Here is a 24,903-nt window from a genome sequence, read left to right on the forward strand (position 1 = left end):
TCGTCCTACCGGTGCGCTAGCATTTCCTGAAGCTAATGCTATTAACAATAATAATAATAAAAGAAGAAATGCACATGGACGAGGGCGTGGACAAGGTCGTGGCCATATTGGCCAAAACCATCATCATGGAAATTACCATAACAATAATAAAAATCATAACTATGTTCGAAATCACCCTTATGGTAATGGTCGTGGTGGTGGTCGTGGTCGTGGTAGTCGTGGTCGTGGACAAAGAAATAATAATACACAAAATTATAAAATCCAAACACCATACAATCCCACAAATCACAATGTTGAAGAAGGCTCTTTAAAGAATGTTGAAAATTCTTGTTACCGATGTGGTAAAATTGGCCACTGGTCTAAAAACTGCCGAACAAATCAGCATTCTGTTAATCGGTATCAAGAATCCCTAAAGGAAAAACGAAAAGAAGCAAATCTTGTGGATGACCTTGATACAAAAATCACTGAGCCAACTTGTGACTACTTTAATGAATAAATTTCTAATATCTATATATATAGATATCCTATTATATGTTCCCGTTAAATAAATGGTTGTAGATTTTCAATCTACACCATATCTAGTTTACTACATATTTCCTTATTATGTGCTATCGTTTGTAACATGTTTTGAATGTAATATATTGATGAATTATGTACTCATTATTTGTTTTCTCATTTTTTTTTTTGAAGTTCATGATGTATACTGCTGGAGTAAAAAATCAGTCAAATGGTGGAGATATTTGTATTGCAGACATTGGTGCCACTCACACCATACTCAAATCTAAAAAAATATTTCACACACTTGAAAGTAACGGAAGGAACTATACATACTATATCAGGTCCTGTGGACTTAATAAAAGGAATGGGAAAGGCTAAATTCATGTTACCAAATGGTACGAATTTTTTGATAAATAATGCCTTATTTTCTCGCATGTCAAAGAGAAATTTGTTAAGTTTCTCTGACATATACCAAAATGGATATGATTATCAGTCAGTGACAACAGAAAATGAAAAATATTTAAGTATCACTGATAAGAATCGTGTAATTGAAAAACTACCAAGACTTCATTCTGGTTTACATAATACACATATAAATGTACCTGAAGTAAATGTGGTAGTTAAAGAAAAATCATGTGATCCTGTAATGATCAGTTTGTGGCATGAGAGATTAGGCCACCCAGGATCAACAATGATGAAAAGAATAATACAAAATACACATGGACATCCATTGACGGATCAAAGGATCCCTCATGATGCACTTATCCCATGTACATCATGCTCACTTGGAAAGTTGATAATAAGACCATCACCTCTTAAGGTTGAAAAAGAATCACCAATGTTTCTTGAAAGAATTCAAGGTGATATATGTGGACCAATTCATCCACCATGTGGACCATTTAGGTATTTTATGGTTCTAATAGATGCATCTAGTAGATGGTCTCATGTTTGTCTATTATCAAGTCGAAATATGGCATTTTCAAAATTTCTTGCTCAAATTATTAAATTGAGAGCACATTTCCCTGATTATACTATTAAAAGGGTGAGACTAGATAATGCCGGTGAGTTTACGTCTCAAGCATTTAATAACTTTTGCATGTCTATTGGGATTATTGTTGAACATCCCGTTGCCCATGTGCATACACAAAATGGTTTAGCTGAATCATTAATTAAACGATTGCAGCTAATAGCTAAACCATTGATAATGCAAACAAAACTCCCAGTATCTGTATGGGGCCATGCAATTTTGCATGCTGCATCATTGATTCGCATTAGACCAAGCACAAGTCATACATATTCTCCCTTGCAACTTGCTTTTGGCCATCAGCCAAATATTTCACACCTTAGAACATTTGGTTGTGCGGTTTATGTCCCTATCGCACCACCACAACGCACTAAAATGGGTCCTCAAAGAAGGATGAGAATATATGTTGGATATGAAACATCTTCAATAATAAGATATATTGAACCCATGACGGGTGATGTTTTTACAGCACGTTTTGCTGATTGTCACTTTAATGAAACATTATTCCCTAGATTAGGGGGAGAAATAAAAAACAAAGAAAATGATGTTTCATGGTGTGAACCTCAATTAATGTATCTTGATCCTCGCACAAAAGAATGCGAGACCGAAGTTCAAAAAATAATGCATATGCAAGAACTTGCGAATAAATTGCCTGATGCATTTACAGATACAAAAAGAGTGACTAAATCATATATACCAGCAGCAAATGCTCCAGCTCGAATTGAAATTCCAAAAACTGGCAATAATGTCATTCTTGAGTCTTTGCCACGGCAGAAACGTGGGAGACCAATTGGTTCCAAAGATAAAAATCCTCGAAAAAGAAAATCAGCTGATAATGAGGTAAAAGAAAGTGTTCAAGAAAAACTACAAATCAATACTCCTTCTGTAGAGGAGATTGATGATGTCAATACGGAATTTTCAATCAATTATGCACATTCAAAAATATTATGGAACCGAAATGAAATGAAAAATCTTGATGAGATATTTTCATATAATGTTGCATATGACATCATGAATGATGATGATGATCCAGAACCAAAATCTGTCATGGAATGTCAAAATAGACATGATTGGGATCATTGGAAAGGAGCAATACGAGCTGAATTTGAATCGCTCAATAAAAGAAAAGTTTTCGGATCTATCATTCTCACACCTAAAGATGTGAAACCTGTGGGATATAGATGGGTTTTTGTGCGAAAAAAAAATGAGAAAAATGAAGTTACAAGGTGTAAAGCTAGACTTGTAGCTCAAGGTTTTTCTCATAGACCAGGAATTGATTATGAGGAAACTTATTCTCCTGTTATGGATGCAATTACTTTTAGATACTTAATCAGCCTGGCAGTTTCTAAAAATTTAGAAATGCATCTCATGGATGTTGTGACTGCTTATCTTTATGGATCACTTGATAGTGATATATATATGAAGATACCTGAAGGATTTAAGGTATCAGAAGCAACCAATGCAAAACCCAAAGAAATGTACTCAATCAAGTTACAAAGGTCTTTATATGGGTTGAAACAATCGGGTCTCATGTGGTATAAACGATTAAGTGATTACTTGATAAGCAAAGGGTATACCAATAATCTTATTTGCCCATGTGTTTTTATTAAGAAAACAACATCTGGATATGTGATCATAGCAGTTTATGTTGATGATCTTAATATCATAGGTACAAATAAAGAGATCCATGAAGCCATTCAACTTCTAAAGAAAGAATTTGAAATGAAAGATCTCGGAAAAACCAAGTATTGCCTTGGTTTACAAATTGAACATATGCCTAATGGTTTACTTGTACATCAAAAAACATATACTGAAAAGATTTTAAAACGTTTTAATATGGACAAGGCAAAACCATTAAGTACTCCTATGGTTGTTAGATCACTTAATGTTGACACTGATCCATTTCGTCCCTGTGAAGATCATGAAGATATCCTGGGACCAGAAGTACCATATCTTAGTGCAATTGGAGCTCTTATGTATCTTACAAATTGTACAAGACCTGACATTTCTTTTGCAGTTAATTTGTTGGCAAGGTTCAGCTCAGCTCCTACCAAAAGACACTGGAATGGGATCAAACACATATTTCGATACCTTCGAGGAACTACTGATTTAGGATTATTTTATTCTAACAAATCGAAACAAGATTTGGTTGGTTATGCAGATGCAGGTTATTTATCTGATCCACATAAAGCTAAATCTCAAAATGGATATGTATTCCTAAATGGAGGTACCGCAATATCATGGCGTTCTCAAAAACAAACTGTAACGACCCTGGATTTTTCAACATTTGTTTATTAATAATTATTATTATTAATACGTGTGATTAAACGAATGTATGTTATTACATTTACTTGTTGCCATGAATGCCCGTACTTGACTTTTAATTGCCCGGAACATCTTTGTGACACACGAAACTTCACGAATAATATTTTAGATATTATTTGCATTCATGATTAATTTTATTAATCATTTTAATTAACTAATGTTACTAGTTAATTACTTGGGCTTTAATTGGACTTATTTATTAATTACTTGAACTTGGGCCTTATTTAATGTTAATGGACTCTTGAATGTGGACTTATAAGCCCACCCTACATCTTAATGAACTACTTAGCCCATGTCTTTCAAGTGTAAGTATTATTTAGAGATGAACTAGTTAGTTAACACTTAAAGAAACTAGTTATTATCTAATCCCCATGCATGACCACCTAATAACCAACCTTTTTAGCTTTTACATGCAAATGACCATTGAACTATTTTCTTCCCCCTCCCCCACATGGAGCCGTTGGTTTTGTAGGCTAGAAGGAAGAGTTTTTGTTTCATTTTCTCATTACTTACTCACTCATTCACTTGTATTTTCTCTCATTCAAACACACACACAAAAACACTTCCAACTCTCTCTCATTTTCTCTAGTTCTTGTAAGTAAACTTGAAGCTTTTTCTTCCTTTCTTTTCTTTGTAAAACCGTAGACCAAACACTCCATCATCATCATCTTTAGTTGTTGTTTGATTTCTTGTTACTTACTTGTAGTTGTTATTGTTGTTTACTTATTATTTTCTAAGAAACAAACTTGTTAGTTTGATTCTTCATCTATCTTGTATTAACAAGAACATACAAGAGCTTAAACTTCCTAGTTATGCTCTACATTTAATGTTTTGAAAGTTTAAAGTTCATAGTTGTAGCTCATACTTGAAGTTCATGAAGCAAACTAAAGTTTACTTTCTAAAGATCAAACTTTGGTTTGAATCTTTAAAGTATGATCAACAATGAACTAAGTTACTTACTTATTTATTTTATTACTTCATTCTTGCACTTTAATTTCATGTTGGTTAGTTTAAATGGTCAAGTATTACAAGTTAGTCTTGATCTCATAAATCTTGAACCATGATGAACATCAAGCACCAAACTCATCGGAACCCACTATTTTTCTGCTTTCATGTTCTCTGCTTACTGTTCTGCTGTTTCTGTAACAGACCAGTAGACCTGGGCTGTTGTGATTATGATTTTCAAATAGATCTTTTCGAGTAGATAACTTTTCATATAAGACTCGTCTTAATCCGAGTTACGGTTTAGAATCTATGGCCCTCCGAACGTCACTATGTCCATTTATTTTTCTGTTTCATGTTTACAGTTTCTGTTTTGCTGATTATGTAACAGACCAATAAACCTGGGCTACTGTAACCTTGATTTTCAGATATCTCAGTTCGTGTAGATAACTTTTCATTTAAGACTCATCTTCATCCGAGTTACGGTTTAGGATTTATGGCCCTCCGATCGTCACTAGGTCCTTTTAACGTTGTGCAGAAATTTCAGACCTACTCGCACTTAAACCGTCAACACGGTTAAAAGAAGACGAGTTTGCTTCTGTAAATTTTACCACACTTAAAGGACTCATATATGGAGCCATTACCACTGGTATCACCTCTGTTCGGTTTGTTTAGAGGCTGTGGCGACTGACCGATGTCGGCCTTCGTTTTAAACTCCTTACTTGAACAAAACATACTTTGTACCTTTCGTTTGATGATGATTGATGATGACCCTTATGACCTTAATTACATACTTATAAACCTTTTGAGACGCCTTACTGACTTAGTACTATTTGACTTAGGTTGAGGACTTTCGGACCGACTACTTGCACACCTTTCCCGACTCAACTTAACCGCTACTTATCATTGTGAGTTATAGCATTCCCTTTTTACTTTAACTTATTTTGGGAACTGAGAATGCATGCGGATTTTATGTTTTACATACTAGGCACGAGTACTTAAACTTATATATGTGTGGGTTATACAACGGCATAAACATTCCCTTTAGCTCGGTAACGTTTAATCATTGGTTTTTGAACCGTGAACGCGAATCTTAGATATGGATCCATAGGGTTTGACATCCCCACTCGGGCTAGTCGCGCTAGCAGTCAATGAGTGTTTAATACTTCGTAAACATACGCACTCACCAAGTGTACTTTCAGGGGGTATTATTATTTAAACGTTAAGTTAGTTACCGGGTGCCCACGGCTGAGCATATACTTAAACATACTGATTTGGATTACTGTTTTGAAACGCTCTTTGTAGCACTGAAATCTCGTGGCCTACTTACATTACTGTTATACTTAAACTATAGCTCACCAACCTTTGTGTTGACATTTTTAAGCATGTATTTCTCAGGTGCTTGAGGTTGCTTCCGCTGTTATACTAGTCTTGCTGTAGACACCCGCTGCTTTAGAGATGTCACTGCATGAACGCTTACTTTTGCATTCAAACATTATTACTTTTGAAACGATGATTTGTAACGACCATTGGGGTCACATACACCTATTACTTTCTTCTACTTAGTGAAGCATACTTTTGATGTAAAACATTTGACGTTAGTTATGACGTCACTTTTATTAATGAATGCAAATTCTTTTTGAAATCGCATATAGTACTTAACCTTGTAATGATCCTGTTGTTGATGGTCCGTACATGATGATTTAGTACGGGGCATCACATTTGGTATCAGAGCATTGGTTGTAGGGAATTAGGTTGCATTAGTGAGTCTAAGACCGACCCGAGTAGGATTCACTAATAGGACTAATCTACAACTTGCTAGTTTACTTGTTTCTGCAGAACCTGCTGCATGCTACTGTGTCATAAGACTGCATGATACTGCTTACTACTACTGCATGCCACTGCTCACTTCTACTGCTGTATGAACTTACTACATGCTACCGTTTCCTTTACTGCTATGTAAACTCGATGTATGCCTTTGCTTACTCTCGCTACTGCATGCTAGTATCTGCCTTTAGCATGTTACCTCGGTGTGATACTGTCACTATTGCCATGCTACGCACTGCTGTAAATAATCTAGGCTGCTGTAGTTGTTATGCCTGATTCCGCTCTTGCTACCTATCTACTATCCGCTATACCGACTTGGAGAACTTATCCTTCCCGGTTCAGATGTTTTCCTGAACTACTTTCCCACTCGTCTAACCCTAAGAACTAGTAGTGTACTCCACCTATTACTACTGTTCCACCGTTCCAGAGATCGAAACATTTCTTCACGCAATCTAGAAGGAGTACCCCTCGGATTACGCGCCCACTAAAGTTGATCCTCAGAGGAGGAGAAATTGGAGAGCTTGTCGGAGTAAACGCACCCTGAGCTCACACTAATTAGCCACGTACGACGTATGAACCATTGAAGATTGTTCAGTTTACTTATATCCCGTACGCTTTCATGATCGTCACTTATCTCTTTCATTCTTCACCGCTACTCGACGACCTAACGACACTGCTGGACTTAGGTCCCTAACACCCCTAGACATTGGAGAAGTCGGGAAGGCATTCCCTTTAACGAGGTCATAGTGTCTTCTACTGATGCTCAGCCATACCCAAAGACTTGTGTGTCGCCTCGAGACATATCGTATCACTATTTGCTACACGTACAACCTTACGCGAAACCCGGATTGAATATCGAGAAGGAACCTAACAACGTTACCTGAATCCGAACCTTTGAAGAAACTTCGGGACACTTAGGCACTAATACATGATCTACGGAACCTACGCACCCACATCGAGAAACTGTGAGATTAGTTATGCCGATTCTGTTTTGAGATGGCATAGATAAAGCACTATTAGATGAAATTTAGTATAACTGGAAGTGATCACATTACATTGACCATTTGGAATGATATTGGAATGAACGTATGATTTAGCACAATATAATGAAGCCAGGCCAGCGTGATTATATTGAGGTAAATCATGCAGAAGTTCCAATGTTACTACATGAGGAATGTGAGGTGATCCAGGGAAAACTTTGGCAGGGATCACTTGAGCATACGCATTATAGTCTGTTAAAGGTAGGGAATGAATGACCACGTAGCCCAGATACTGTACAAGAGAGGCCTTGATTTCAGGATTGATAACCCGAAAATTTGTTATAGATATCGACACCCTGGATATTTAAGGAAAAAAAAGGGTTCTCATATAGGAAAAACTTTGAACTTACCTGCTGTAAAGCAATCGTTATGGAGACTTGCATGGATCCTGATTTTAGTTGTATGTTTCATCACAACGTTTTATTGTCTCAAAGTTGTTTAATACTAGAATGATAGAAACCTTACATCTAAGAACCTTAGCATTATCATGAATAATAAACCATCCACAACCATGGGAATTAAGTATTCCATAGGACACAAGCAAATGGTAAACTGAGGAAGATAGAGGAATAATTTAAAGTAGTACTTTAAAATTAACAGGTGGGTCATTTGGAAATGACCTCATATTAACCAAACTTGGAAGTTTTAATGTAGTAGTTGAAAAGGATTAGTTACCTACGTACAGGCATATGCCATTTGAGAAGATCGATAGAATTTTTCACAGTAGTACAGTAAGATTTTATTTGGGATGAACTATAAGATTAACCTAATACTCATCGAGCTAGGAAGCTTTGATGAAATAGTTGGAACGAACTGACTTTCAAGGATGAAAGCGGAATTTATTTATAATGGGAAGAAATTCATCACTAAACTACCAAAGACGGTAAGGCGGTTAGGACATCATCCGGATTATTATTGACCATCTCGCCAAATCTGCTCACTTTCTACCCACAAGAGAAACCGATACAATGGACAAACTTGCACAACGATACTTAAAGGAAATTGTATTCCATCACTTTGGCAACTCAAACTCTATATTAAGGATTAACCAAGAATCTCATTTGACACTCATTCTTACGCAACTCTAAAACCTAACTTATTACGAGGAACTTCTTATTCGATGATAACCACAACATCATCCTTCTTACTTCGATATTAGTCATACCAGTTCAAAATTTTTCCTAAAATCAATGAGTGGTTAACTCTCATCCTCATACTCTCCCATTCGTATCTCACTTATGAGCAACAACTTCACACTTAAGCATTTTCTTGGTCAAAGGACTTATGCCCTACTAATAGTCATCAATCACTTATAAATTCAATAGTTTTTATTACCTCAAATATCACTCAAGATTTTTAAAAGTCTTTTACTCGATTCTCATCAATCTTTTCCAACTTGTAAACTCCGAAATATGAAAAATTTTGTTTGCCGAAATTTTACACACATTATTTTACTGTGCTATCCTCCCAAAGCTTTATAAAAAAAAATATATTTTGTTCGCCATTTGCGCAAATTTTGAAATCATATACGTTATATAAAATAAAGTAAATGATTACTTATCTTTGACAAATACATGTAAAAATTTTACTTTCACTCTTACAAATCAAATCTTTTATTCAGAAGGTATTTTACCTTGAAGGGTACGGGTTGTACATAACCCTAGTTTACTAAAACTTCGTTTCTTTCCATACATTGTTACCTTAAGCAACTTCTATAAAAAAAAAATTTTCGTTGCTCGCTATATAAAATTCTCCGTTGCTCATTCGTACCCAGGTCATCGTGAAGACTTTACAACCGTCGAAATTGAGAGATTCATGTGTGTATGTGTTGAAGACACTTCTGCCACATCTTTCAGAGCCTTGGGCATCCACTGACACTTAAACCATTTAAAAATCATTGCGTTACCCCAAGAACCTTATTTGCCACGCCTGTTGGAACAATGCTCTTTCTTATATAACTCTAAGTCCTGACTTATTCCAAGGGATTCTCATTTAGTGGTATTAATACCATCATTATTCTGACTTTAATACTAGTCATAACCTGTTTGGCACTTGCAAATTCAAGAAGCAATTAACTTCTCATCCTCGTGCTTTATTCTTCGTACCTCACTTGTTAGCAACGGCTTCGCACGTGAATATTTTTGGTCCAAAGACTTGTGTCCTGAAAATTACCAAAACTACATTTATGTCATTAGTTTTCATTGCCCAGTAACTGGCCACCCGATGATTCAAAGCTTTTCCACTCAATCTTTTTCAACTCGTAACCTTTGAAATACGAAAAACTATGTTTATCAAAATTTTTACACGTTGTTTATTTGTGCGGTCCTCACAAGATTTACAGACAATGAAAATACTAAAAACTTTTCTGTCCCTTATACGATCTATAAGATCACATATGTATAAATTATACTTACCTATTTTGATACTAAGTTATATCTTCAAATTACTTAAAAACTGCTCCTTTACCGAGTTATTCAACTTAAGTCAAATAGTCTTGTGCAAAATGGTACACGTTGTACCTACTTCTAAATTTACTAGGAACTTCGTTCTGTTTATGTTGTCACAACAAACGTTAAAGGTTTTGTTTTTCAAAACTCCCTTAGTTGATTTTATTAAAGGTTTTCGTATCAGACTACACCATGTGTGGATCACACTTTTTCCCACCCTCTGTTAAGAGATGAAACTTACTATTAAGATCTTTTGTGAAAAACTCTTGAACCACTTTGGATGGCAGTTTTATAAAATTTGTTAGAAAATCTTTGCACCCATAAAATGTTATTTTAAAGCTAGACATGACAAAAACGCGGGCCGATAAATCAGTTTTCTGAGGTACACTCATTGGTCATCCTATTGAGGGAAAGGTACTAGGTGGGTTACTGTTCTCAATACTTCCCTGCAAATCACAACCCCCTCGTAAACCTCATCTTTATGAATCAGTATGTTGAGACACAAGAATCATTTTTGGAGATTCTTTTCACTAGGAGTAAACCATTCGTTGGGACCAAGAGTTCACGTATCCTCTCATCCGCACATCCCCTTAAATACGCGGATAAATTCAGAACGAACCACTCGAAGAGTTCACTCTCACGCCTTTCGTGCGACTTTCTTTTGGAAATGTAATATAAGATACTTTGAGAACCTATGAATCTTGTTATCTCTTGGGAGGGGACTGCTTAAAACATCTACGACACTGATGTGGTTACTCTACACAAACCTTCCTTCTTTGGTTGCAACTGTATGTTGCTCTAGTTAACGTTAACCCTAAACTTCAAACACGTAACTGAAAGGATGAAGTTACATTGCGGAACTGTGTTTTCATTTCATCCAAGGATAGGTTCACCTGCAGTATGGTAACTAGGTGATATCCCCCATTGTTCGTTCAAACCGTTCTGAAGACACTATGAATAATTATGGCTTGCAAGTCCGATTGGTCACCTTTAGCAAAAATTTCAATTCACTTATCCGAATGAAACGTTCTTATATATCGAGTTCTTTATGCCTCTGGCCTCCTTCCGAAATCAAGGGGATTTGTAAAATCCGTGGCTAACACTATCCAGACATCAAATCGCATGATTGTGATCACCATGTTTTCCATCCTACCTCTCAGCTTTGTATTACGACCTAAGCGCTCGATGTTTTAGAGGAGCTTAGAAACATTCATGATGCATTTCACTCATTCAACTTACTGAAGGTGCCTGTAAGGCTAATCACACCATCTTTCCTTTTGTGGTTATACATTCAGATGACATACTCATGTTAATCAGAAACGAAATCGATTTGTTGATCTCTTAGGACAAGAGACTTAGTTAATGGCATGTACCCATCCTTACTTTTATACACCGAAATACCTTTCAAGGTAGATAACTTACTTCTGAGCCTACGAGTCTCACGGAACTTTGATACGTCCCTCCTTATTCGAATACGGTACCATTGATGGTCACTCCTTAAAATTTCGGGACGAAAGTTTCTTTAACAGGTGGGTAATGTAACGACCCTGGATTTTTCAACATTTATTTATTAATAATTATTATTATTAATACGTGTGATTAAACGAATGTATGTTATTACATTTACTTGTTTCCATGAATGCCCGTACTTGACTTTTAATTGCCCGGAACATCTTTGTGACACACGAAACTTCACGACTAATATTTTAGATATTATTTGCATTCATGATTAATTTTATTAATCATTTTAATTAACTAAAGTTACTAGTTAATTACTTGGGCTTTAATTGGACTTATTTATTAATTACTTGAACTTGGGCCTTATTTAATGTTAATGGACTCTTGAATGTGGACTTATAAGCCCACCCTACATCTTAATGAACTACTTAGCCCATGTCTTTCAAGTGTAAGTATTATTTAGAGATGAACTAGTTAGTTAACACTTAAAGAAACTAGTTATCATCTAATCCCCATGCATGACCACCTAATAACCAACCTTTTTAGCTTTTACATGCAAATGACCATTGAACTATTTTCTTCCCCCTCCCCCACATGGAGCCGTTGGTTTTGTAGGCTAGAAGGAAGAGTTTTTGTTTCATTTTCTCATTACTTACTCACTCATTCACTTGTATTTTCTCTCATTCAAACACACACACAAAAACACTTCCAACTCTCTCTCATTTTCTCTAGTTCTTGTAAGTAAACTTGAAGCTTTTTATTCCTTTCTTTTCTTTGTAAAATCGTAGACCAAACACTCCATCATCATCATCTTTAGTTGTTGTTTGATTTCTTGTAACTTACTTGTAGTTGTTATTGTTGTTTACTTATTATTTTCTAAGAAACAAACTTGTTAGTTTGATTATTCATCTATCTTGTATTAACAAGAACATACAAGAGCTTAAACTTCCTAGTTATGCTCTACATTTAATGTTTTGAAAGTTTAAAGTTCATAGTTGTAGCTCATACTTGAAGTTCATGAAGTAAACTAAAGTTTACTTTCTAAAGATCAAACTTTGGTTTGAATATTTAAAGTATGATCAACAATGAACTAAGTTACTTACTTATTTAGTTTATTACTTCATTCTTGCACTTTAGTTTAAAGTTGGTTAGTTTAAATGGTCAAGTATTACAAGTTAGTCTTGATCTCATAAATCTTGAACAAAAGTTAACTTTACAACTTCAAGAACATAGAAGTTTAACTTACTAGTTATAACTTCAAATACTTTTGTAAGATCTAAGTTATATAGCTTATGGTCTTCTTATTTTTGTCATAAACAAGAGCTTTAAAGCTTACATACACTTTACTAGTTGATAATCAAAGTTTTGTAACTTATGGTTTCACTAAAGTAAAGATTCAAGTGTTAGTACTTATGATTTAACTTAATAACTTTACTTAGACTTGCACTTGGGTTATGATGGTCAAACCATGGTAAAGATGATGTAAACACATCAATGAGTTGTACACTTGAAGCTATAGGCATCAAGGATGAGAACCATGATGAACATCAAGCACCAAACTCACCGGAACCCACTATTTTTCTGCTTTCATGTTCTCTGCTTACTGTTCTGCTGTTTCTATAACAGACCAGTAGACCTGGGCTGTTGTGATTATGATTTTCAAATAGATCTTTTCGAGTAGATAACTTTTCATATAAGACTCGTCTTAATCCGAGTTACGGTTTAGAATCTATGGCCCTCCGAACGTCACTATGTCCATTTATTTTTCTGTTTCCTGTTTACAGTTTCTGTTTTGCTGATTCTGTAACAGACCAATAAACCTGGGCTACTGTAACCTTGATTTTCAGATAGCTATATATATATATATATATATATATATATATATATATATATATATATATATATATATATATATATATATATATATAGTTCGTGTAGATAACTTTTCATTTAAGACTCGTCTTCATCCGAGTTACGGTTTAGGATTTATGGCCCTCCGATCGTCACTAGGTCCTTTTAACGTTGTGCAGAAATTTCAGACCTACTCGCACTTAAACCGTCACCACGGTTAAACGAAGACGAGTTTGCTTCTGTAAATTTTACCACACTTAAAGGACTCATATACGGAGCCATGGCCACTGGTCTCACCTCTGTTCGGTTTGTTTAGAGGTCGTGGCGACTGACCGATGTCGGCCTTCGTTTTAAACTCCTTACTTGAACAAAACATACTTTGTACCTTTCGTTTGATGATGATTGATGATGACCCTTATGACCTTAATTACATACTTATAAACCTTTTGAGATGCCTTACTGACTTAGTACTATTTGACTTAGGTTGAGGACTTTCGGACCTACTACTTGCACACCTTTCCCGACTCAACTTAACCGCTACTTATCATTGTGAGTTATAGCATTCCCTTTTTACTTTAACTTATTTTGGGAACTGAGAATGCATGCGGATTTTATGTTTTACATACTAGGCACGAGTACTTAAACTTATATATGTGTGGGTTATACAACGGCATAAACATTCCCTTTAGCTCGGTAACGTTTAATCATTGGTTTTTGAACCGTGAACGCGAATCTTAGATATGGATCCATAGGGTTTGACATCCCCACTCGGGCTAGTCGCGCTAGCAGTCAACGAGTGTTTAATATTTCGTAAACATACGCACTCGCCAAGTGTACTTTCAGGGGGTATTATTATTTAAACGTTAAGTTAGTTACCGGGTGCCCACGGTTGAGCATATACTTAAACATACTGATTTGGATTACTGTTTTGAAACGCTCTTTGTAGCACTGAAATCTCGTGGCCTACTTACATTACTGTTATACTTAAACTATAGCTCACCAACCTTTGTGTTGACATTTTTAAGCATGTATTTCTCAGGTGCTTGAGGTTGCTTCCGCTGTTATACTAGTCTTGCTGTAGACACCCGCTGCTTTAGAGATGTCACTGCATGAACGCTTACTTTTGCATTCAAACATTATTACTTTTGAAACGATGATTTGTAACGACCATTGGGGTCACATACACCTATTACTTGCTTCTACTTAGTGAAGCATACTTTTGATGTAAAACATTTGACGTTAGTTATGACGTCACTTTTATTAATGAATGCAAATTCTTTTTGAAATCGCATATAGTACTTAACCTTGTAATGATCCTGTTGTTGATGGTCCGTACATGATGATTTAGTACGGGGCGTCACACAAACACTTGTTGCAACATCATCAAATCATGCCGAAGTGATTGCATTACATGAAGCTACTCGGGAATGTATTTGGTTGAGATCAATGACACAACTCATTACTGATTCTTGTGAACTAGAACGCGATAAAAGTTCAATAACTATCTATGAAGATAATGTAGCTTGCATAACACAGATGAAAGAAGGGTATATCAAAAGTGACCGAACAAAACACATACCTCCTAGATTCTTCTCATACACTCAAAATCTCATTAAGGACAACCAGATTGAAATGAGATATGTTCAGTCCAGCAAAAACTCTGCTGACCTTTTCACCAAAGCACTTCCAACTGCTATTTTCAGAACACGCGTTCATAATATTGGCATGAGGCATGTTCAGAAGATGACGCGTTCATAATATTGGCATGAGGCATGTTCAGAAGATGTAACAACTCAGGCGTTGCCTACTTGAGGGGGAGTCAACTCTATGCTGCACTCTTTTTCCCTTAGCTAAAGTTTTATCCCAATGAGTTTTCTTTAGCAAGGTTTTTAACGAGGCAGTACTAGTTATTCTTTAATAAAATTGTCATCCAAGGGGGAGTGTTATAAAAGTCAATATTGGATGCTAATTTTATTATTATTATAGATATTGTATAGTAGATTTTTTTGAGTATAAATATGTATGTTATGAGTTCATAATTCACACACTTCAAACATATATAAAACACATACTTCTCTCATATTCTCTCTATATACTTATTAGTCTACAGTCAAGAATCAGGCCACTAAAAGTAGTTATAAGACTACTGAATTATAACATATAAAACTAAATTTGAGACTTAAGCTTTAACAAGGGACACGATAGCGGCCCCTACCATGAACTGCAACATCTTTTCTACTACCGAATCTTCATTTATAAGTTGCTTAACATTAAACACTTGATTAATCAATTAATATTCTTCAGTTATATTGAACCTATCATGAAATTCACTTTCTTATTTTCAAAACTTTTAAAATACTGGTCCCTTTATCAACTGTATGGCGAAAGGAACAAGTAACAAACTTGAACGTTCAGCCATACAGTTTTAATTTCGCTGACTTAAGATTTCATATATATATTTATGTTCATGTGAAACTGATAACACAAAAATGTTAAACAATGAAAACAGAAAGATAAAAAGGTAAACTATAAGTAGTTTTTTCATGCACTGATAGTAATAAGTACAGAAAACACTACACATGCAGTATACCAAATTTACACCCAATTTACCATTTATAGTTGTCAATGTATACTTTTCTTTTTCATTTTATTTACTTATCCTTTTCACTACCATATAAAATTGAAAGCTATGCTATGATAACTCTTGAAACTCTTTACAGGTTTTGCTAACCTATGTCATGTGTCATACATTATACTGCATTTAATGAACTCGAAGTTTTCTTATATATTATTAAAATGTATTTAATACTCATTAATTCAATAAAATTTTTACCATTTCTATAAATGTATTAATTATTATTATCCTATATACTAAACACACACCGAAATTCGTCGTTTCAGTTATTTTAGATTGTCGTTTTGAGTTTACGTTCACGCTACAAACGGTCCCTCAAATTCGGCTCAATTTACACAACGGCCCCTCAACTTTATACTTTTCAGGGGTAGAAAGTGTAAATATATAATTTTAGTAAAATAAAAGAAAATAATTCCACCAGAATTTTTAACGGGCCCTATCTTCTCGCTCGGTGCGAGTTAAATTTTTTCGAAATCACCGTTCAACTCTAAAAAATTTAACGAACACAACGGGACTAACTACGCGCGAAAAGGACATCGTTAAAAAAACACTAAATATTTCGGGATATATTTCATACATATACACATACGTACAACAAATAACTCAACATATTAGATATATTAGATACCAAACAACGTATATCCAATTTCGACTGCGTGTTAAATACAACCGCAGCAATGCGACGTCGAATTTTTTTCTAGTTATATTATATTTATATTTAAGATAATTACAAATTTATTAAATGGGAGCATGGGTTAGCAAAATCCTTTACTTATCTATTTGAATTGACCCTCAAATTTGTCAAAAATACCAAGGCTCTTACATAGAAAACACCCATTATCATTCCATTTTACAACCTTCTCCATCGTTTTGCTAGCACGTTCTTAGCTTGTTTTCTGTCACATGTTGATAAGTCATGCTCTTACGGTTAGTTTGAAGTTATGATAGGTACCCATCGATCATATATCGAGTAAAATCATCCTAATAATGCTGTTAACTGGTACGTACTACATTTTTACTTTCAGGTGTGTAATTGCTAGTCCTTGTATAATGCAAGGTTTTTAGGGATTTATATATAATGATGGATATGACATTTGCCCATATCTTCATGTCACTGCATTTTCATGTGTCAATGTTTTCTTAAATACAAGTACTATTTAGTTTACCAAAGCCCTACATTATAACCATCATATTTCAATTCTAACAAACTTTATTCAAAGTTCTTGATTGATCATAGTATACATTTAATGATAATTTCAACATGTCACTGCATTACCAAGACTTACGCTTCATTAATTTAGCGTTGTACACACACGAACAATTCGAATCTAATAGAAGCAACGAGTAAAAGGCAAGCAAAAACCAAAATGGAAAAACAGATTATGAACTTTTATAAGTTTAAGATTAAAAAGTTGAACTTCTTTATAGAATCACATGGAATGCTTAATTAAAGGTATAAACTTTTACTATGTTTATGTTAAATCTTGTCTCAATTAGTGTTTATTGCTTTCAAGACATGTGCGTAGCTATCTCTATCTCCATAAAAAGCATGGCTTAATTGGTTGCAATGTCCTTTTACTTTACAATTATAAAGTTCTACTTTCTCCATTGACCTTCTCTAGGGTTTATAGCTTCTTTATTTCCACAACTTAACTATCATAAATATATGATCATATTATAAAATATATATATGAGTAAAGTAGAAGTAATATAAGCTTTATTGCAAAATAATACTTGTACTAGTTACTATTACTATTTATTTCATAATTAAAGTACAATTCTAGCGAGGTCATTTTCACAACTATTTTACAAGTTAATAATATAATATGTGCATGTAATAATTGATCTACTATGAAATAGTAACAATCATAAGATATCATATATTCATTTGGTTCTCCATGCCGACAAGAGCTCACTTTTGGTACCGGCATATTTGAATTAATATTATAAGTATATATAAGTACAAGTGTGCAAGTATATATAATATATAAATAAATATAAATATAAATATCATGATTATAATGTTACTCAAATATGTACTACTGTTATACGTAGTACGTTTTTTTTTTTTTTGAAAAGCAAGAAATTTGTATTATAACATCACGAGACATTTACACTGTTCGATGCTAAGCATCAGAGAATACAACTCGAAGGGTTTGCGAAGGAAGCAAACCCGAGCACGAATACGAATTACATACAAGCTATAACACAACTAATTATACATTAAGATACGTAGTACGTTTTTGCACCATATATTTATTTCTTAATTGTCGGTATGTTGTTAAGGATTATATTGAAAATTAAGTAATTATTAAAATGATTGATCACTACAAGAAGAAATTATGCATTCATATAAAAGGAACGAAAAAAAAAACTATATCACATCATTTTACTTAGAAAACTTTGAAGGAAAAATAAAAATTACGAGATCAAACTACTTATATTATTCCATTAAAATAAAGATTCTATTATTAGAATCAGTTTTTTTTTACAAGCAAAAGAATTAAATTATTCTAACCACGCAGGCTTGTTTGAGTGGTCATCGAGTTGCACAATGAAGCACACCAACCGGGTTCAATTCATGGCTATGCCAAATTATTCAAAAAGGGAGTGTGACTAGAGAGTGCGTATAATGCGAAATTCACCCGGTACAAGGACTCGTGCTCGGGGGACTTGATTATCCGAGGTTTTACCTTCTATGAGAGAATCAATGTGCTCGTTCATAGGATAGTTATCTCGCTTATCCAAAAAAATAAAAAAATTAATTAAATTTTACTCTCAACACCATCACATATGCACACCACTTTCAACTCCTCACAAAATATCACTCGACTCACAACTCGACTTTCTGTTTTCTTTCGATCTCCACACAAAATATCGTTCGACTCTTACATTTGTAGGCAACACAAATTATGTAATATTTTAATTTAAATTGATTTTCAAATCTCACTAGAAGTAGTAGTTCAAATAATAGCCCATCAAGTTTACATAATATGATTTTGTAAATCCAGTGTATTGTGATTTAGCAAAAATCGTGTACTGCTTTTTAAGTCATGATTACCGAAACAAAGCCATTACTAGCGGAATATGTTCATCAACCAACGCCAGATATAAATCATTACTTTAATATGAAATCATCACTAACCATGTTAGTATATTATCATGATCTTTCTTATGTGAAACAGAATACTATAGTTGCATTACATTATGTGTCGGGTTACATCCAAGAGTAAAACAAATCACTAATTTTTAACATGTAATTTTTTACTATTTTATCACAAAGAGTACGATACGTTTAACTCTAGCTTAGGGCCGGTTTGGGCTATTATATAAAGTTTCTACAGCTGGATATTTGGGCTCTGAAGTTCAGCTTAAGTTTAAATCAATTAAATCAAACCATACGAAATCGTTCACAGGCCCATTTATAACATAGCAAAAGAGTATGGTAGTACTTTATGGGCTTTTGGTGAACTAATTAACTAATCATGACAGTACCAAGTACCAATTAGAGTGTCTAATATGTATATAATTGATTGCACCTTAAACTGAACTTAACTAGTAAAATGATCAAGTTGGTGTTTAAAAGCCGGGATGGTGCTCTTGGGTCCGGGATGCCCGGAGTGGTGTAATGTTTTATTGTTCCGTTGGACAGTTGTAATGTGTTGATGTCTGTTTTGTTTGCGCTTGGGATTTATTTTTTCCTGCGAAATTTTTTTATCTTTATAACAAAATGGGAATTCATCAAAGAAGGCCCAGGAACATACAAAACTAGACTAAATTTATAGAATGTTTTTCCCTTGATATATTTGGAATTATTTGCACATTTCATATATTTTGTAGCTCCTTCATTGATTGGTCAAAATCGTTCATTTCTTTACAATTTGCACGGGCCACATTTAAGGTATCTTGTTCATGTCTTCTTTACAATTTGCACGGGTCACATTTAAGGTATCCTGTTCATGTCTTGTGTACGTACATGATTATTGTCATTATATTAGTATAATATATACCGGATGGTTCATGAATATATAGTAATCTCCACTATTTGTATATCATCAGTAATAATTTTATAATTAGCCTTATAATCGTGCTTCTTATAGGAAGTTTTTCTTCTACAGGACTTCCTCTTGTGGTTACGATTTCAAATACATACCAAACTTTCAAGAGGAGATGGCGGACTACCAGCCTATGATGGACCTGAGCTTACTACCCCTACCCAAGTAGCCTATCCAGTCTCAAATTGAGTATTAAAGTCAAATTATCCTCCCCAAAAGAAACCAACATTCTACGGATTTGATTATTTTCGTCCCTTCCTTATAGTAGGTTAATTAGCCTTATAACATGATTTATCATTTAATACTCCGAATATATTTTGTTCTAATTTCTTTATTATTATTATTATTATTTTTGTTTTTGCATAATATATACAGTCATTGAAATGTATATATATAAATCGTTAATTTGCGTATTGTATTTATAATATATTAAAATTATGTTTAATTTAAAGTATATAAATCAAAATCATTTCGTGCGGCAACGCACATGCACAATCCCACTCGTTCATGTCTATTAACTAGCTATTTGACGATAAAAATACATAATGAAAATAGCCAATAATTTTAGATATTGACCAAAAATATAAGTATTGGCAACTTATGAACACAAATTTTGAAAGCAAAATTGCCCACTAACGGATAAGATTTTTATTCTGTTCAAGCTACCCGAAAGTTACCCGAAAGTTACCCGAAAGTGAGTATAATTAACTATATGCGTGACCTATCGGGTATTTGGTAACCATTTCTCTGACCACAACCTGGCTGTACATTCTACTAAATGATGATTTAGTTTTAGGTATTATATATGTACACATGTAAGTTTAAACATAGAAGATAGATTAATTGTAAGTTAAATATTCAAGGTATGTTGGCGGAAAATAGCTACCATTGCATAAAACAAATGTAATTGATACAAAGCAACTAAAGGAATTCAAATCCAATCCTAAAATTTTAAACTACAACATTCACAAACTACAACAACAAAACTTCTAAAAGTTCCATTAAGAGTGAGAAGTTAGTAGCACAATATCTACTTCCTTACAAACTACTTTCTAAAATCCATCTAACCAAGAACCAATAAAGACATCATAATCATTAAAAACAGGTTAGTTAGCATAATGGATTACCAAGTTCTTGTACAACTTCTTCCACAGATGGCCTCTGATCAGGACATTCATGTGTGCACATCAACGCAATTCTCGCAAACTTAGCAGCTTCAAGCTCACAAAATCTTCCATGGAGATTCGGGTCAACAAAGTCAATGAAAGTGCATGATTCAGCAGCAAACCGAGCTCCACTAGCAAATTTTCGTTTACCGGAAATGATCTGAAAAACAAGAACTCCGAATGCGTAAATATCACTTTTTTGGGTGAACCGTCCCGTGGTGGCGTACTCGGGAGCTAAATATCCCATGGCTGCACTGGCTTTGAGTGATGAGTAGACGGTGTCCTTTGTAAGAAGCTGATGAAGGCCTGAATCAGACAGTAATGGTTTGAACCGTTGATCTAACAGCACGTTCTTGACAGATATGTTTTGATGAACCATAGCCGGTTTGTTAAGTTTGCTACCGTGTAAATATTCTATGCCTGAAAAAAAAAAACATTAGCGATTCATTTGATGTGACAATCTACTACTAACATAACCCATATGGCGTGCTTAAGCCTGAACTAGATAACAAGCTCACTAACCCGCCCATATTGCCCCCTCTACAATATATAAAATTGATAAAGAATGCTGAAATGGATAATGATACAAACTTAACACAATAGCTGGACCTACTACTATACCTGGCAATCGGTTCGGGTCGGGTTTGGGTCCAAACGGGTCGAACCCAAATGGGTCAGTATTTTTTAACGGGTCCATATACAAGACCCGTTGGACCTGTCTCTATTTATTGGACTTTATGGATTTAGACCCAATGGACCTATTACTTTTTATTTGTTACCCAATGGAACATTCCTTTTAAATTTAAAGTGGCTCGTTAGGAAAATATGATCTTACCTTTAGCAATACCGTTGATGATGGAAGCCCGAGTTGACCAGTCAAGAACATGATCACCGTCTTTCATATCAAGATACCGTAAAAGGTTTCCATTAGGCACATAATCATAAATAAGAAAGCATTCGCCACGCCCTTTTGAACAGCAAAAGCCTCTTAATTTCACTAAATTTTCATGTCTTAACGACGTCAAAATATTCAAACCCTTCAAAAACTCAGCTTCTTCAGACTTGCAGCTACTCTTTATAATACTTTTTATCGCAACAACGGTTCCATCTCTCAACATTCCCTTATGAATAGCAGAAAACACACTTTTTCCTAATAAATTTCTAGGAGCAAAGTATTGTGTAGCCGACTCTATTTCTTCCAGATTAAACCTAAAACTCCTCATTATTTCTTGAGAGACACCACCAAATCGCCGACCCTCCGCTAATGGGTCCCACCCGTTAGGATATTCAAGGTTAATTAAAGGTGACCCGTTTTTCCTACATGCTTCCTTTGACCTTAATTGGTCAACGGGTCCGTTACAAGGCTCAAAATTGACACTGCGTTTTTGTAGATAATGTGAAACTGTTAAGAAAGATACTACAGATAATCCCACTATTGCTACGACCACTCCAACGATAATGGAAGCTTGCGGGGTTTTAGACGAATTCGAACACCGTGTGTCGCTACAGTTTAACTTCAAATTAGCTGTTTCTGGGATGTTTTTTGTTGGTACGCCATTCGGATTCAACTGATCCAAAGAACTGCAAGCTTTTAAAGTTGTGAATTCGACTCCACATAATCCCAAGTTGTTTGCATATTGAAATCCACCAGCTAATCTCTTCAAACCTTTAATTTGAAAATGAAAACAAAACAAAATCTTTATTAAAGACACAAGCTTTTCACTATAAAGTTAATTTTAATTCTATTAATTACTTAAAGGTGGTGTCTAATTTTAAAAATGTTGATTTTTGCATTTGGAACAAAACAAATATGTCGTAAAACAGTGGCGGAACTTGAACCTGACTACAGATGGGACAGTTGACCAACCTAATAAAATTTTCATTTGACAGTGTGAGTAAACACTAATAAAAACCTTATTCTTTTAGTAAATAAATTTTTTTTTTGTGTGTAATTGCTTTTTTTAATCCGGATGGGGTTGGTGCCCCTACCTATCTTCACTATATTCTGCCCTTGTCGTAAAACATGATGTAGATACAAATAACCATGAATAATACCTAGAGGTACGTTGCCGGAAAGTGTATTATTTCTCAAATCTAAAACTTGGAGCATAGGAGCATCAGCCAATTTTGTAGGGATCGAACCAAAAAGGCGATTGAAACTTAAATCTAGCCTTGTTAATAGCCCTAACTCCCCCAAACTTGCAGGTAACGCGCCACTAAGATGATTAATCTGCAATGCAACAACACTAAGCTTCTTCATTGATCCAAGTTGTGTAGGTATGCTACCAGTAAACTGGTTGTAGCAGAGCTGTAATACTGCATAACAATTTTAAATTAGCAAACTTTATATATAATTAATGCTATATTTAATTACATAGCTTTCCAAAGGGCAAATTACAATGATTGTATAAAGAATGTCTATTTACAAAGGTAATATGTTGACTGTACATGTGTTGAACATTATTGGAAGAACCCTAAATCAACATTAAAAATATCATAAATTATTCTAAAAGATAAAATATCTTCAAAATTCCTATTTCCAAACCATGAATGATAGCCAAAAATAAAATTAATACAAGCAGAATGGCATGCATAAAGAAATCTGATAATAATAAAACAAATGCTTTCCAAGATCCTTTTTTTAATGGAAAAGAATGAATTTTTTAATTAAAAAAAAATCAAGATTTAAAAAAAATGAGGTACCTTGTAAGTTTTCCATGTTTGCAAGCTCAGCAGGAATATTTCCAGATAAATTATTAACATTGAGATACAGATCACTAAGCTCAGTCAAATTACAAATCTCTTTAGGTATCCCCCCGGACAACGAGTTATAATGCAGGTACAACCCGGTCAACTGTTTAAGTCCAGCAAACGCCGGTGACAGTTTTCCGGTAAGCCCTTTCCCCTGCAAAGAGATATTAGCAACTTGACCCAATTCATTACACGCAACACCATCAAATGACCCATCACATTGGTTACCCAAAACAGTCCATGACCCTAAATATGCATTCTCTGGGTCTAAACTTGCTTTGATTTCCATTAATGCCCTCAGCTCAGCATTTCCACAAACAGTTGGTGTGCAGACTGCTGTTAAAAATAAACAAACCAACAACAGAAACGATGAAACACCCATGTCTTGTTGGAGTGTAGACACAATATTGGGATGTTATTGATTTTGTTCTTTGTTTATGTTTAAAGTAAGAAGGACATTATGTTCTCTCTCTAAAACTTGTTTCTTGAAGTGTGGTTTCAGCACGAGCTACTGTCATTTATTTATTTATTTATTTATAATTTTTGGGAGATGATATCTCCAACTTTCATTTTACTTGTTCCACCACAATTTAAAGCTTTTTTCCTTAAATATCTTTTAATAAATTATAACAAAAAGTTTTAAACAATTTGTATAAGCTTTTCATCAAGGGCAGTTTAGTCAATTATGGTGGAACAAGTAAAATGAGTGGTAGAAATATCATCTCCCATAATTTTTTGAATCTACGTGTTCTCTCACACATACTATGTGTGGATGGGCATGAAGGAGATGATGGTGCAATGGTCTGTTTTGAAGTCTAGTTGGCAAGTGAAGATTGGATGAGGGACCAAAAGATTAAAGTTGATTGTGAGATTAAATGGTGGCC

The 24,903-nt window shown here is 34.5% G+C and overlaps 1 protein-coding gene across 1 annotated transcript; it reads right to left on the bottom strand.

The window, feature by feature from the left end:
- Positions 1-21,115: 21,115 nt before the first annotated feature.
- LOC139862934 (uncharacterized) lies at positions 21,116-24,437 on the bottom strand. The gene is made up of 4 exons (XM_071851561.1): positions 23,972-24,437; positions 23,324-23,584; positions 22,104-22,934; positions 21,116-21,688 (listed from the first exon to the last, which is right to left on the bottom strand). The coding sequence occupies exons 1-4, from the start codon at positions 24,399-24,401 to the stop codon at positions 21,213-21,215; spliced, it is 1,998 nt and encodes a 665-aa protein (XP_071707662.1). The 5' UTR covers positions 24,402-24,437; the 3' UTR covers positions 21,116-21,212.
- Positions 24,438-24,903: the final 466 nt, after the last annotated feature.

The sequence above is a fragment of the Rutidosis leptorrhynchoides genome, chromosome 8 (genome assembly GCF_046630445.1).
Source record: "Rutidosis leptorrhynchoides isolate AG116_Rl617_1_P2 chromosome 8, CSIRO_AGI_Rlap_v1, whole genome shotgun sequence".
Taxonomy (NCBI): Eukaryota; Viridiplantae; Streptophyta; class Magnoliopsida; order Asterales; family Asteraceae; genus Rutidosis; species Rutidosis leptorrhynchoides.